Source organism: Pocillopora damicornis, chromosome 9 (genome assembly GCF_964200805.1).
Source record: "Pocillopora damicornis chromosome 9, jaPocDami1.2, whole genome shotgun sequence".
NCBI lineage: Eukaryota > Metazoa > Cnidaria > Anthozoa > Scleractinia > Pocilloporidae > Pocillopora > Pocillopora damicornis.
Window position 1 is genome coordinate 9,103,974 of NC_142678.1, and position 14,491 is coordinate 9,118,464.

Below are 14,491 nucleotides of genomic sequence, written 5' to 3' on the forward strand. Positions count from 1 at the left end.
GTTTCCCTCGTGGCAGTTAAGGGGAATCCTGGTCGAGCTGAAGCAGCCAAGCGAGATCTTTGTGCCCCAGTTAAACAGGTTGTGGTCCTCGTTATTTAAGAGAATCTTGTTTATCGACAATGTATAGTTGATGTTTTATTCTTCCGATTACACTGATGGCTTTTGCAGCATTACTTTCATGGTTGTCTGTCTTGTGCAGTTTTTATTCCAACGGTATGTCAATATATGCATAATGCTATTTGTTGCTGAAAGGCATATGATTTGCCCAGATGGTTCCTCATTTCGAGGATCTCTTCGGATCAGAGACTCGCCTCAAATAGATTCGTGGAAAACAATTATGATATCGATTTTTTTTTCGTGCTCTGTTAACTTTAAAAATGTCAGCAAAAACTCGTTCGAGTTCGTCCACAAGATGTTGTACTGAGTTTGTAGCGCTGGGGTTGTGTGTTTCAGCAAACGTAAGAAGTTTTCCAATTATATAACCTCCATCATAGCATAGACGGTGATAAATAGGATAAAAGTCAACAGATGTATTTGTTTTTGGAAGATTATTTCTTATAAAATGACCTTATTTTCCTGCTCTTTGGATTCATCTCGTTACAAAAATTACAAAACAATATACAGAGAGAGAAAAATTCAGAATGGTTAAAACTAGACTGGCTTGTTTTGATTGGACCTTTTCAGAGTTGTTTTGAAAAATTTTCAATGGTTTGATCTTTACTTGACCGGATTAATCTTGCTTTCGGCGATTCCGGTCTAACTCGAACAATCGGGAAGGAAATTTGTAGGAAGTTGTGTTAAACAGATCCACAACTACAAGAAGAAAGAGGAAAATATCAAATCATTAATCTCTGTTCGTCGCTGTAAATTATTAGAGCATGAAAACTGTCAAAGTTTACTTTGAGTGACTTTTGAGGGATCGTGACTTGAATGTGTGTCGCATTGAATGTGTCACGCATTGAATGTGTCACGCACACCTGAGACCTGACTACAGTTGTTACAGCGAAGAGGAAACACTTGACGAGACTGAACAGATCACTTACTTTTTCGTCAATAACGTTTCGATTAGCTTTTAAAAGTTGTTTCACAGAGAGATTTTGCAAAGTAAAATTCAAGCTGTCTACAAAATATTGTAGTCCGACGATTAAAACTGATTTTTCGCCAAAATATAACCAACAGTAGAACGTTTAGATTAAAAGCTTCTTTTAATATCATATGCATGAATTTTTAACCTTCAAATGGTGAAGGAATTATAAAAAAATTTGACGGTCAAGCCTGACCCGCAGAAATTTGATTAGTTGCTTTAAACAAACCTTGAAATCTTATCGATCTTGATGATCTAGTGTTTCATTTTCATTGACTAGGAAAAAGATGCGATATAGAGAAAAAATAGCACGATTTGCGGAGAGATAGCACTGCTGAGAGGCCACCAGATTGCAGGGATCATCAGTGAAAGATGACAAACAGGCTACCCATAATCAAATTAACTTCATATTCGAGGAGTCTTGAGTTTTCATTTTCTCAACTTGTTCCCGAATATTCCAATTTTTTTGGAAATCGGCCGTTTCAAGTGTTTCACATAAGAATTCTGCACGGAAAATTAGAGCACGGCTAAACAAAATCGATCCGTTTGCGCATGCCCTGCGTTTGACCGCTGTGTTGTAATTATCTCTCGCTGTTATTTCTAAATCTCTCTAATCATTACTTTTTAGGTGTCCAGGCTAGACAATGGTTTGTCTCAAAGCTTGATGGGACCAAATCCAGTAGCTGCGGGTTTTTCGCATCCTCTCCGTGTAAAACCATACGGCAAGCTACTTCGCGTGTGATGAATGGTGACATCATCAACATAGATGGTGTAGGATCGTCACGTGACCCTTATGTGTGCGAGAGCGGAACAAAATCCCCTCTACCTAGCCTAACTATGCGAAGCTATAATACGACAGCTTTCTTCTCTTGCAAGAGAGGCGGCTTTCGATTTATGTGCAACCCAAGAGCGGACGCTTCTCGAGAAGTTTCTTTGAAAGATATTACCTTCACTAACACTTGGCTACATGTTGTCAGCTGTTCTGTTAAGGTCTCCGATTGCTCCTTTATAAACAGTTCTGTTCTCGCGCTATCCACGAGTTTCACTGGAGATTCAATAATAACTGTTCAAATCAATGGATGTAATTTTCGAGGAAACAACATAACTAGTTTGGCGATTGACGGAGGTTCCATGAATTTGTACATTTTCAATACCACGTTTGCTTTCAACAAATTACACGGTGTAGAGGGCGCCTTACTTGCTCTGTTCACTAAAAAATTACAAAAGTCAAATAGTAGGATCACAATTGATTTCACCAACACAACAGTTACACAAAACGTCTGTCCTGGACGAGCATGCTTTGAATTTGTCGCTGGGATGGATGGAGCTGAAATAGCTTTAAAGATGGAGAAAGGAATGTTTGAGAGCAATGTGATTGCAAATGGCGAAGGAAGCGTTGTGGACGTTCATGGCTTTGCAAACGCTAAAGTTGAATTGAAATCGATGCATTTCCAGAGAAATAGAGGTAGAGCCGTTGAAATTTACAGCGGTAATTCACTTGAACTTAAAATCGCAAAATCCGAGTTTTCTTATCACAAAATATACCAATGGGACGGAGGGGCGGTCCTCGTCAGCAATTTTACGAAGAAAGCTTCTGCTTCCGTGGTCAGATCAAAATTTCGTTCGAATTTTGCAAGAAATGGAGGAGCATGCGCTTTCGTCAACATATTTTCTCTGGTACTGGATATAGAGAACAGTCAATTTATGCAAAACGAAGCGTTGATTTCAGGTGGTGCTTTAATTGTGGGTAACCATAACAGAACGCTTGAAAAGTCTGCTATCGATGTCCGTAGTTCAAAATTTATTCGAAACGCAGTTGCCATGGTAAATATTTCCACAAGTATTCCAATTACAAACTCTTCACTACAAACACGTGACAGTGGTGCCCATTCATACTACAGGTATGCAAAAAAGGGCGGAGGGGGGGCCTTATCTATTTACGTGTCACAAGTGATGAGGTTATCATTGGCGGACAGCATTTTTGCGGATAATCATGCACAAGCAATGAATTCTGGAGCTGTTCGAGCTCTGCTCAGTACACTCTACCGAGATATCGAGATCGTAAACTGTGAATTTCTGCGCAATTCGGGAGGTTTAGAGTCTGGTACTTTTCAACTGATCGTCAAGACACCGTTACCCCTGTTTCGTGCAATATTAAAAAACCTGACGTTTGTCAACAACGGTGGTAACAGTATTTATGACATTTATCTTTCTCAAAATCGCCTCTCGATGCAGTCTTGTAAAATGCAAAGAAATTCTGGCGGTGGAATATTCATAGGGACATCTTCAAAGGTTCTATTTATCCATATGGAGAATACCCTGCTAAGTGACAATATCAACTTCGGATGCAACTTTTATAAGGATGATTTCAAAAATCGATCGGTGTACAAATTTAAAAACGTTTCGTTTGTAAACAATACCTGCAACACGAAGGATTCAATTCTTCGGATTTACATGCATAGAAATCAAAGTTTCTTTGGCTTGCAGCGAAGCAGATTCGTCGATAATTTCTGCAAATCTGGAGTGGTGAAAGTTTCAGTGAACTCTGGCTTGAGGTCTAATCATACTAAGGTAATCATCAACAACACTGAATTCCGCAATAATTCTGGGTTTGCCGAGAGCACCTTCACAATACGTGGTATGAACGAGATAATAATCCAAAATAGTGTTTTTAACACCAACTTTGGTGCCACAGATGGTTCTCATGTCCGAGTACAAATGCGGTCGAGTAAATTAACAATCAACAAAGTAACTTTCCATCAGTCTAATACGGAAAGAAAACAACCATTTCATGGTTTTTTTACAGCAACAAGCTTTGGAAGCATTTACATCAATGAGACCTCATTTATTTCGGACCTTTTTAGCGTCGGCAGTGTGCCCCTTATTCTTGTTAAAGGTGCGCGCGAGGTAGTGATGGATGATTCCGTTTCAATCAAAGCTCCATTGAGCACCAAGCTTAAGATGGATAATTTCACACACTTGGAAATGGGAGAGAACATTGGCTCATCGAGGATAACCTCATTCGCATTTAGCACCGAGCCGTGCCCCATGCGATCATACAGCATACATCGTGGCAGCGGCAAGGGCTTTACTCTTGAGGACAACATCACGTGCTATACCTGTCCAAATGGGGGTGACTGTTCATCTTCTCTTGCTGCACGACCCAACTTTTGGGGCTATCCTATCGGGGACAAGGTTTATTTTAAGCTATGCCCGGAAGGTTACTGCTGTCCAACTGTCAGTCAAACGTGCCCTTATCACCATGATAGCTATTTACATTCTGGTTGTCAAGGAAACCGGACTGGGATCCTTTGCGGACAATGTAAAAAGGATTTTAGTGATGGTCTGTTCACGACACAATGTCATCCGGTCAGAGAATGTAATCAGGGCTGGTTGTTCTCCATTCTCATGATAGTGGGAACATTGTTTGCTTTGTATCTCATCACAAAACCTCCATTGTGTGAAAGATTAATGACAAATCTCACTTGGTTTCTTCCGAACCATAAACAAGATGATTACAACACCTTGAACGATGTCAAAAAACCTCCGACCTACTCCAAAGACGCATTCTTGAAAAGCCTATTTTATTTCTATCAAGTTGCTGGAGTCTTAACCGCTTCGTCTTATGGTGTGCCTCATCTGTTAAAAGATCAAATTGTTTTACCAATCACAACCCTATTGAATTTCCAGATTTCTGTCAACAATGGCTGGAAGATCTGTCCTCTAACGGGTATCACACCGCTATCAAAAACTCTCTTCCAGCTCGCTTTTTTGACAGCCATATTCATCTCGATTCCAGTGATGTACCTTCTTCACAGCGGTTTGAACAAACTACGCAGGCGCAGCCCAGCCCTTCCACCAGGTGGTCCTTACCTAGGAGCGGCCCTTGAGATGTTTTTGCTTGGTTACTCAGCGCTGACCGTGACCGCCAAAAATCTGCTGTACTGTGTACCAATACAGCACGTGTCTCGTTGGTATTACGACGCACAATTCACGTGCTATCAGTGGTGGCAAAGTGCTTCTTTAATAATAATCGCCCTGTACTTGTTCCCGTCTATATTTTCATTGCATTTTTCTACGTTTCGACTGTATCAGGGGAAAATCTCAGCGAAGATGTTCCTATTGGCATGCGTATGCCCCTTTCCGTACCTACTCTATATTTTCATCTTGCATGTTAAGAAAGTAACTACACAAAAGTACGGCTGTCAAGAAATGACACCCAAAACCAACACCACTCTTTGTGGAGAGGAAGACACTCATTTTCCCAGTCGGACGGAAAAATATCTTATTGAAGTCCTCTGTGGTCCATTTTCCAAGCCACAAAACTACCAATCAGCTGGTAGTATTTACTGGGAGAGCATTCTTATCGGCCGTCGATTTGTCATCATCTTAATTAGCTTGTTTCTGGAGCATGCGTTCTTGCGGTCTGTGTGCCTGACAATCATTTGCCTCACGTTCTTGCTGCATCACCTTTACAAGAAACCCTTCGCGCACTTTAGCGCCAACGTCGTTGAGGCCATTTCGCTCGCAACATTAGTGGTTATAGCAATACTGAACGTCGGTGTGGCATCATATTTCTCCGTGGGAAGCGAAGTTGGCGGTGTCAATCAGAAGTATATCACTTATTTTCTCTTGATAGAAGCAATTTTGCTGGGAATTGTGCCTCTCTTATTTGCAGTGTTTGTCTCCTTGTCCCTTGTTTTGCAGCTTGTGAGGGTAGTGATCATTCTAATCCAAACCGTTCTTACGAGATGGCCCTTTGTGAGATCAAGATACAATACGCAGTTGTCACTGGGAAATCAAGGACAACCTTTACTTCCTACTAACACATTATAGTTTTAAGATAATTTAACGAGGCCAAAAATTGGTGAAAATTGCCGACTTTAAATCTTTTATCGACGGTCTGATTTCTGAATTCCTCACTGAAAGCAGAATTATGTCTCATAAACCAAACAATTTTCATCTTTGCAAGCGAAAAGTGTATGTGATGATTAACCACGTTTTAGAAACCTAAACGTCAAAAAAATTATCTTCAAATGTGCTCAAACACTCGCCAGTGAACGAGGCCATTTGAAAAACAACTTAGTAACCTGGCCATGTTTGTAAAAACTACAACGCGTGCATACAAAAAGTTCCGCGTTGGTTGTGCGAAAAACTCAATCCCAGTGTAGCACGATATTATGAACTTCTGAATTGTTCAGAGAGATCGCCAATGTGGCCATTTGAAAAAACGTTTTTTGAAAGATGCGGTCTTTGGAATCTCAAAATTTGCACAGGGTCAAAAGTTCTAGAATACACTTTAACGGCAGGGAAAATTTTTTAAGTATATACAGCACCGAAACCGAAAAAAAAAAGTTCACTTGTCAATGTACCAAAAAGTGGTAGAAAATTGTTGACGCGTGATTTTGTCTCTTCGGCTGATTGGATGTGAATAGTACTTGCCTATCATTTCCGAACCAGTTAATCAGCGAGCGCGAAAAGCACTATTTACGTGTGGTATGTGCTAAAAACTTATAGTTCCTGGAGAGTATCCTTCCTGTAATACACAATTTCTATTCAGATAGCAGAGTGACAAGAAGTCTTTTCAGTGAGGTTTCCCTATAAATGATAAGTAAATTACCAAAAAGAAATGCTTTTAATTGTGCTAACCCCTGCACTAAAATGTGGTCGCACGGAGAAACGTTACCAGAGCAAAGAATACCTGAACCATTTCGAAAGAATGCCGAAATATGTTTAAACTTTTTCTGCCTTGTCGTCCACTTATGAAAAAAGACTTGCTCTTGTTTTATCGTTTTCGAGTAGAGTAAATAACAAAACACTCAAACGAAAAAAAAAAACCCTGGGAATAAAAAAAGGCACTTGAACAGTTTCGGCAACTTTCGGGACGCCCAGAAGGTGTATATACATTTGCTCCGTAATAAATTAGTTGTGTTACTGCATCTGTCGATGAAAATAACATGGTATCTAAAGAAATAGTTTAAAAAAAACTAGATACATTTTTGTAAGGGAGAGTTTGTCTGCCGAAATTTTTCATTAACACTTTCCATTAGAGTATTTCAAGTAAGAATTTCCAGTCATTTTTTTTTCACTCGATAAGCCAAGTTAATCGAATGTAGGAAGCGAATTCAACGATTCAATTTCGATTTAATTGCGCTTAGATCACCCACATGTAAAGAGAGGTTATGTTTAATAAATTTTTAAATGTAAATCAAGAGGATTAGGAGAAGTTGTTTTACGGAGTAAATTGTGGAATATTTGAAACACCTTTCCGTTAACCAAAACAGTGTGGCCAGATTGACTGAACTTTCCATTTTGCCTTGAACTATTGTACGTCACCTGGATTCGTTGAGTTAGCTTTTTAAGTGATTGCAACAAAAATTATTGGTAAAAAAAATTGTTAGCTGCTAAGGTAATTAAAATACACCCAAAATACGTTGCTATGCGTTTCAATGTGTGACGTAATTTCTCTGACTCAAATCAGCTTTATAAGGAATTGGTTGCGAGACGGGATGTGTTTTGTTCCTTGTTTTCATAAGGTTCAGATGTCATCTGTATATTGGTGGGGGTCCCTCTCCGTTTCTCTCTCAGCTTCTTGACAATTAAGACAGTAAGTTTCCCATACCACAAGTTCCGCATAATTTCTGTGAGCTTAGAATTCAGGGAACTTATTACCAGTCATGGCACATCTTACACAAAAACAAATACGATAAATTGCACATCCTGTTGCGTTATCTTCAACTTTACTTAATTGAGTTAACTTCACTGGATACAAGGTGTCAAACCATCACAACCATTTACAACTAAAAATTACACTTAAATAAGACTTGTGACAAGCAATAAATATAAGTCAATTAGTTATTTATCCACTGTAGATGAAGCTGTAAGAACCTGAGGGCGAGTCTCTTAGACTACTAGACTTTAAAATCAGTTAACTTGTACGACAATCGTATATCTAACCGCATAACGTCACAAAATCACTAGCAGTTTAACAACAGACCTGACTTAATAGTGCAAAGTATTTCCTTTTCTTAGTTAAAGGTGTCATTCTATGAGGGGAATCTTTGTTTACATTTTTTGCTGGTGGGTATAAGCTCTTGGTTTTCCCATCAAGCCACAAAAATGTTGGTTCATCTCAAATTCTCTTAGCCACACGATGTTAAGATTAGGAATTCTATGAAGAATGTATAGATTCATTAGCGATTTTTTCACCCAGAAAGTTGGCCGTTTCCGTTGATGAATATTTCATGTGAGTTTTACTCGTAGAAAGACCCAAATTTCACGTACTTTACACTACGAGGCACTATTTCGGTTTTTGAAATCACTCCTTCATGAACTCGACTTCTTTTCTATAAAAAAGAAATAAACAAACAAAAAACAGTTATGCTAAAAAAGAAAAATGTAAGTTATGACGGCAGCAAAGATTCCCCTATTGAAGAAAACACTTCTGCATCTTTGCAGGCTGCAATTCTGTCGATTGTTATCAAATTCACTGAAGAGTCATGATTCGTCTCACGTTCTGACTCAAAGCCAGGCACCTACACGAGATCTCTGTAGCTCTCTCACCCTTTACGGCGAAAACTTTATCTTCACTGCATACATCGTGATTTTATTTTCTCTGTGCAAAATGAAAGATTCCGTATCAGTGTCAAAATACACGTGACACACGTGTTTCACCTTCCATTTTTAATACTACCTTCACGCAAAAAGGCACTCACAAGCAATGTGCATAAAGTCTGTCACCTCTCTGACCAACAACGAGGAATTCGTCAGAACAAACAGTGTTATAGACAATGACCCGACAGTGAAGCTATTAGCACACTATTTTATCCACTTTACTTAAGGACCTTCCAGATAATAAATTTCATTGAGAACAATTGAAAAACATAACAAAGACGGCATAAGCTACGCCAATCGCGTTTAAGAGGTGTGTGACAGTGTGACAGTGTGATCTCACTCCACATTCCGCCGCAGATCACCCGTCGTTCGCTTGCGGGTAATGGAATGAGCCCCTTTCCAGGTGGATATCACAGTGATATGACAACCAGTTTCCCTTATAATATCAGTATTTAAATAGACATTTAGGGTTGAAACCCATCGTGGATTATTATACTCTTTCATTCATATATATTCTTATTGGACAGCTACTGTAAATCACCGAATTCAATATTCAGCTACAACAGGTCATGATACGACATCAGCAGTGTAAACTGGTCCATTCACAACATGATCAACAACGCATTTCTCGTCACCAATCATGAGGTTCTCTGAACCGACAGCACGGCGATTCCAGGCTCTATAAATCGCCATGGAGAATCCTTATTTTGATCTGGTAAATGGGAAGGTTCAACAAGGCTGGCTTAAGCTTGACCTTTCTAACTTTGTCATTCTCTATTCCTTAATTCTAACTACGTTACATATATTTTGTAGAAGTAAACTAGCAATAAATAACAATGAAGATTGACGTCTCAGCTGAGCTGCGGCTCGCTGGACTCATACGCTGGTCAACAGCGTTTGCCTTTTTCTGTACACTTCTTAATTTAGCGTCAATATATAGCTAAGCGCATGGCCTTTCAAACTTCCAAATTGACCCAATGAAAATTAAATACAAGTAAAAGCAAATGTCTACTCAGGTAGTACTTTTGCCCATATAATGAACAGAGGCTGCGATATTCTCAGTAGGCAAAATTACGATAACCACGAGAAGGGATCAAGGATAAAAATGCACAGCTGTGCACAGCCGGTATAACTTTAGCAAAAACCGACTCACATTATTTGCCCCCAAACTCTACTTTGAATAAAAATAATACATCCACTTTAAAATAAAAACCTCAAATAATGATAAGAAATCATTAAGATCCTAAAACAGTGATTAACGTCATTTCTGTTTGGGAAAAAATCAAATTAAATTACTAATAACTAGCACTGTTACTCCGCCATTAGGCGATACTTAAGCGTTTGCGTACAGCTGCCTTATCATCACTAGAGTCATCTCCACTTTCTTAGATATCCCCAGCTATAGTAATAGGCCGATGCAAAAAACAGGTTAATTAAATCTCACTCTCCAATTCAGGGTCTCGTGTTTTTCTCCTTCTAAAGAAGAAGGAGCTTTTGACGGGTGGCGGTCCTTGAAGCATAGGGACCTGATTCTTGTGTGAGATCACAATCTGAGAAATATTAAGACAGCAAAAGGAAAATTGTATTAGTTGGCAAGGACACAAAATAAAAACATAAGAAAGAAAACGAAAGCAACCAGAGGAGTCAATTATAACGTGGAAGTATCACCAGGAGCCAACGAGAACTCAGAGTGAAAACCAGTAAACTATCTAAAGAGCGTGAAAACGCGAGTGACAAAGTCGAGATTGGTTTTCGTTTTTAATCTAATTGGTTGAGAAAGTGGCGCAGGTTTCCTGGACCAATCACATCACGAAATACAGCAAAACCAGAGCAATTCCGATTTCGGATTACTTTCGACACTCGATTAGAAAATTGCTCTCTATAAAGAAACAAACTTAAAATTAAGCAAACACAAATTCACAGACACTCCAAGAAAAGAAAAAAATTCGCAACCTTTGCACCCGAGTGCTATTTTCCTCTAATGGAGTTACGATCTTAAACAGCTATCGATAGCCGATAGAAACCTTAAGAAAGCATAATAGCAGCGTTGAATTTTGATTCTAATGTTTTAAAACAACTTGCGGAATACCAGACAGTACTTCGACCAAGAATGTTTCTCTTACCTCGGCTGGTGGTTGCATCCATGGCTCTCCATCAATCTGCATTGGAAACAGCTTTTTGGTCCTGTTGCGGTCGAAATAATAAAGGATGTTTAGACTATAGAATCCTTAAAGTAGCACACAACTCATCAACCGAAGAAAAAAACTCTGTAAGTTTCTTTTAAAAGCGATTGAATAAATTCTGCTGTCTCTCACAGCCCCTGTTTTATCCTCTCATTGGTGGAGAACAGCCAAAGCCACAGCAAACCAAGATTAGAATCTTCGTGAAACTGGATACCCACCTTATTACGACTGAGGAGCATTGAGCCAATCTAAGGCCATGGGCTCTGACGCCGACAATAATCTGACTGACAAACAGAGTGTTTTCAAGTCCGACCACCTCCAACTTCCCGTCTCCTATGTCTAACATAAAATAAACAAAAAACGTGCAAATGCCATCTAAAATTATTCAAAATGCTTATCATGGAGATGAGTAGCGACGAAAAAATTTACCTTTAAGCAAAAGGAGGATGATCACCAGAGAAGAAAGGCAAACTACAACAAAAGACGACTCTGTAAACTAACCTTGTACAGCCCAGTCCAGTTCATTTCCTCCTGCTTTCGCACGTGACCGTCTGGCCTTCTTCTTGTCCGTTTCACCCCAGAGGTTTGCTCCACCGTATACGCTGGGAATATTTACCACAGCAATTCCTTCCAGCTGAGGCAGTGCTAATGGTGTATCATCACACTAAAATAACAGATGGATCATTATCAGACTATTTTGAGGTACAAACCGAAAGAGCAATGGATCTTTTTTTTAATATCAAGTTAATACGGAGTACGAAGTGGATGAAAATAGTTGGGAAAAGAGGAAAGATTTCCCAAGTTACCAACAGCTAATAGTGCAAAACTATAGTGCCTCGGAGACATGGCTCAATCACTGTTGAGACCTGCAATCTTTAGTTGCTGATTTTTCTATCATTTCCCGCAACTGCTTCACTGTCAGTGAATTTTAACTGTTCACCATCATCCTGAGAGAATCAAATCGTCACCGAACGCAAAATCAAATACGATAATTTTGGTATTACAGTCCCCTTAAGCAACATAATTCTTACCTTTAAAGGCAAATATACTTACAATGATTTCAATTTCCTCGTGAAGATTCTTGCAAGTTGCTGAAAGGGTCTCCGATGTTCCACATTCAAAATAACGAAATTTATTTTTTAACCTTCAAAGTTGGAAAAAAAACAAATTTTATTCATCTTTAATAATTTAAACAACTATTCTCTACCAGTAGCAAAATTTAGTAAAATTTAATACAAATGCCTTGTATAAGACCTTTATCTTACGAGTCTGATTTGCAGAAAAGAGCTCTGAATTACTTGTTATGTTATCTCCTTTGTAAAAATATAATTATCGTCACCAAAATTGAAAATATAGATTCTCTGCAACACTCCGTGTTTATTTGGCCCTGAATGTAGTACAGCGGTACCAATACATGAAATATTTTCATTCACTTCCCTACAGACATCGCCAATATTATTAAAGAGTGATAATCTACCAAGTTTCAAGTTTCAACAGTTTTTTTTTTTAATCTGTTAATTCACCTGCTGTTGAACTTTTCAGGATTCTTTTCTCTCTGCAAATGAAACTTGAGCGCAACTGACGCATCCTAAAAATAAATAAAAGCAATCAATAATAAAATTTTCTGCAGCTTTATTTTCGTTTAACCAAACTCTCCTCAGAACTGAAACTCTCCGAAAAAAAAGACATACCACGCCAATTGAGAAGTAGTTGTTGATGATGTCCAGTGGAGGTGGATCTCCACTATCTTCTTTGTTAGTTTGCTTGAATGAGACGGACCATCTACAAAATAACAAAACGTGTAAAGGTTAAGATCATCAAACTGCTAGAAAAAGTCCAACTTTTAACATCAGGTCCTCAACATCATTTGTTTTTTAACTCTTTCTTTGACAAATCAGTCACAATACTAAGCATTTGTAAACAGCGTTTTATAAGTTGTGGTTCTCAATTAAATTCAGGTGAAATGATTTGAAATTGGCTTGTTTGTAATTTCCTCAGCTCAAGATACATTGCCATAATCCTTCAACAAAGAAACGTACTAACCAAACAATTTGGAAATCATTTTCATCTGAATCGTTTCAAACTAAAACACGTAGGTCTTCGTTTCAAAGACAAGGCTCCAGCTTATACGGAATTATGTTCGAGAGAGGGCTAATGCTAATCTCTGATTTATAATCTAACTTAGCTTTAATTGTTATGAATGAGAGCATACTGAATGAAGGACAATAAATCTGTCCGCAGAACTAAAAAATCATATCATGAAATAACATCAACACCGAGTTAGCTTAACCGTGTTTTGACGAATAGTCATGCTGGAGATTCACTACAAACGAAAAAAGTAATGCAAAAGTTCATTTAGACGCAAATCGGAGCTGTCTCTCGAAATTAAGTTTGAAAAAGAGGCAACCTCTGACCATGCGGTTGATTTGACTGTAAGCATAGCAAATCCACGAGTACCTGTCAAGACTTACAACCGAGCTCTTTTGAATCAGACTCAACACCTTGGAAATACTTCCACCTTCATATCCTGAGGAGAAAGATGTACAACAAGCAAATATTATCCTTCACAAAATACCGGTGGTTCCTCTTTTCTTCCGCAAAAAAAGAAATCTACCGACAACGTATTCCCGCGGTTTTACAACTACGAAGACCTACACGCAAGACATTGAATCTTCATACTCCTGAAAGCAAGCTGGTCACAGTAAATATACAATTACTACTATTACTGAAACAATCGACATCATTGCCTGATGAGGACTAGCAGTATTGCAGTCGAAACGTCGCGATCAACATCAAAAAGCGACTCTATCGTGAGACAAACGAACAAAGTTCATCTCCTATCTTGCACCAACAATAACCACATATTTTATTACATACAACTACTATGTAACCCCAGAAAGAGATAGATTGAACTGGAAATATTCCATCAAATTCTGCACAGCTGCTCAGTTATCTGTTCAAGAATATTTTTCCTCTTATAATAATTGAGTAACAGTAGGATCTTCAAAACAGCTTCATCCAACGTTTGAGTGAAAGAAGAGCTGTTCACTCATTTTTAGTTCGTTCGTTATTACCTCCTCCCCACTTCAAGCATCGAGCTAAGTCGTTTCCAGTTCCTGTGGATAGATAATCATAGGTAAATTAACCCTCAAAATCCCACTATCTAACTGATATTACCAATTCTCCCTGTAATAAAAACTATAATTCTCAAACGTGATTGGTTATCATCATCCCGATTTGAGCACTAATAGGACACTGTACGCGTCATGCTTGCAATTGGACAGTGTTATAGGACAGTTAACACGTCATACCTGTCTAAGTGGACAGTACGCGTCATGAGCACGTGCTGTTGTCGCGCACTTCACCGAGCTAACTTAAAACCGTCGCCTAGTTTCTTTTTCAAATTTTTTCAAGTTTTTATCAATTGGTAACAGGACTTCGTGTCGTCCAATTCTTTCTGTAATCAGTACCCGTGATTAACGGATCGGACTCCCGCTTCGCGGTCGTTCGACCTTGTTAACCACCCGTATGATTACAGACCGAATTGGACTCCACTCAGTCCTATTATCATTATCAATTTAAAAGGGTTTATTGCCAAATCAAGAAGAAA

The 14,491-nt window shown here is 38.7% G+C and overlaps 2 protein-coding genes across 3 annotated transcripts in view; one reads left to right on the forward strand and one right to left on the reverse strand.

Annotated features, from left to right (window-relative positions):
* LOC149039996 (uncharacterized) lies at window positions 1-9,994 on the forward strand. Its single transcript, XM_089182489.1, has 2 exons — window positions 1-213; window positions 1,713-9,994. Exons 1-2 carry the CDS (start codon window positions 156-158, stop codon window positions 5,918-5,920), a joined length of 4,266 nt encoding a protein of 1,421 aa, XP_089038615.1. The 5' UTR covers window positions 1-155; the 3' UTR covers window positions 5,921-9,994.
* The window catches only part of LOC113671058 (diacylglycerol kinase beta), a 25,250-nt gene continuing 18,566 nt past the window's right edge, over window positions 7,808-14,491 (reverse strand). For both annotated transcript variants that reach the window (XM_027187269.2, XM_027187268.2), the window contains 9 exons: window positions 13,956-13,997; window positions 13,339-13,408; window positions 12,573-12,663; window positions 12,405-12,469; window positions 11,935-12,025; window positions 11,383-11,545; window positions 11,100-11,220; window positions 10,822-10,882; window positions 7,808-10,248 (listed from right to left, as the gene is read on the reverse strand). In XM_027187269.2, the coding sequence (XP_027043070.2) occupies window positions 10,132-10,248; window positions 10,822-10,882; window positions 11,100-11,220; window positions 11,383-11,545; window positions 11,935-12,025; window positions 12,405-12,469; window positions 12,573-12,663; window positions 13,339-13,408; window positions 13,956-13,997 (821 nt within the window). In that variant the 3' untranslated portion in view covers window positions 7,808-10,131. The remainder of the gene's footprint in view (window positions 10,249-10,821; window positions 10,883-11,099; window positions 11,221-11,382; window positions 11,546-11,934; window positions 12,026-12,404; window positions 12,470-12,572; window positions 12,664-13,338; window positions 13,409-13,955; window positions 13,998-14,491) is intronic.

Coding starts and splice junctions, on each gene's coding strand:
- LOC149039996 (XM_089182489.1), top strand. CDS start 156: ATGGCTTTTGCAGCATTACTTTCATGGTTGTCTGTCTTGTGCAGTTTT. Junction 214..1,712: donor GTGCAGTTTTTATTCCAACG/GTATGTCAATAT, acceptor ATTACTTTTTAG/GTGTCCAGGCTAGACAATGG.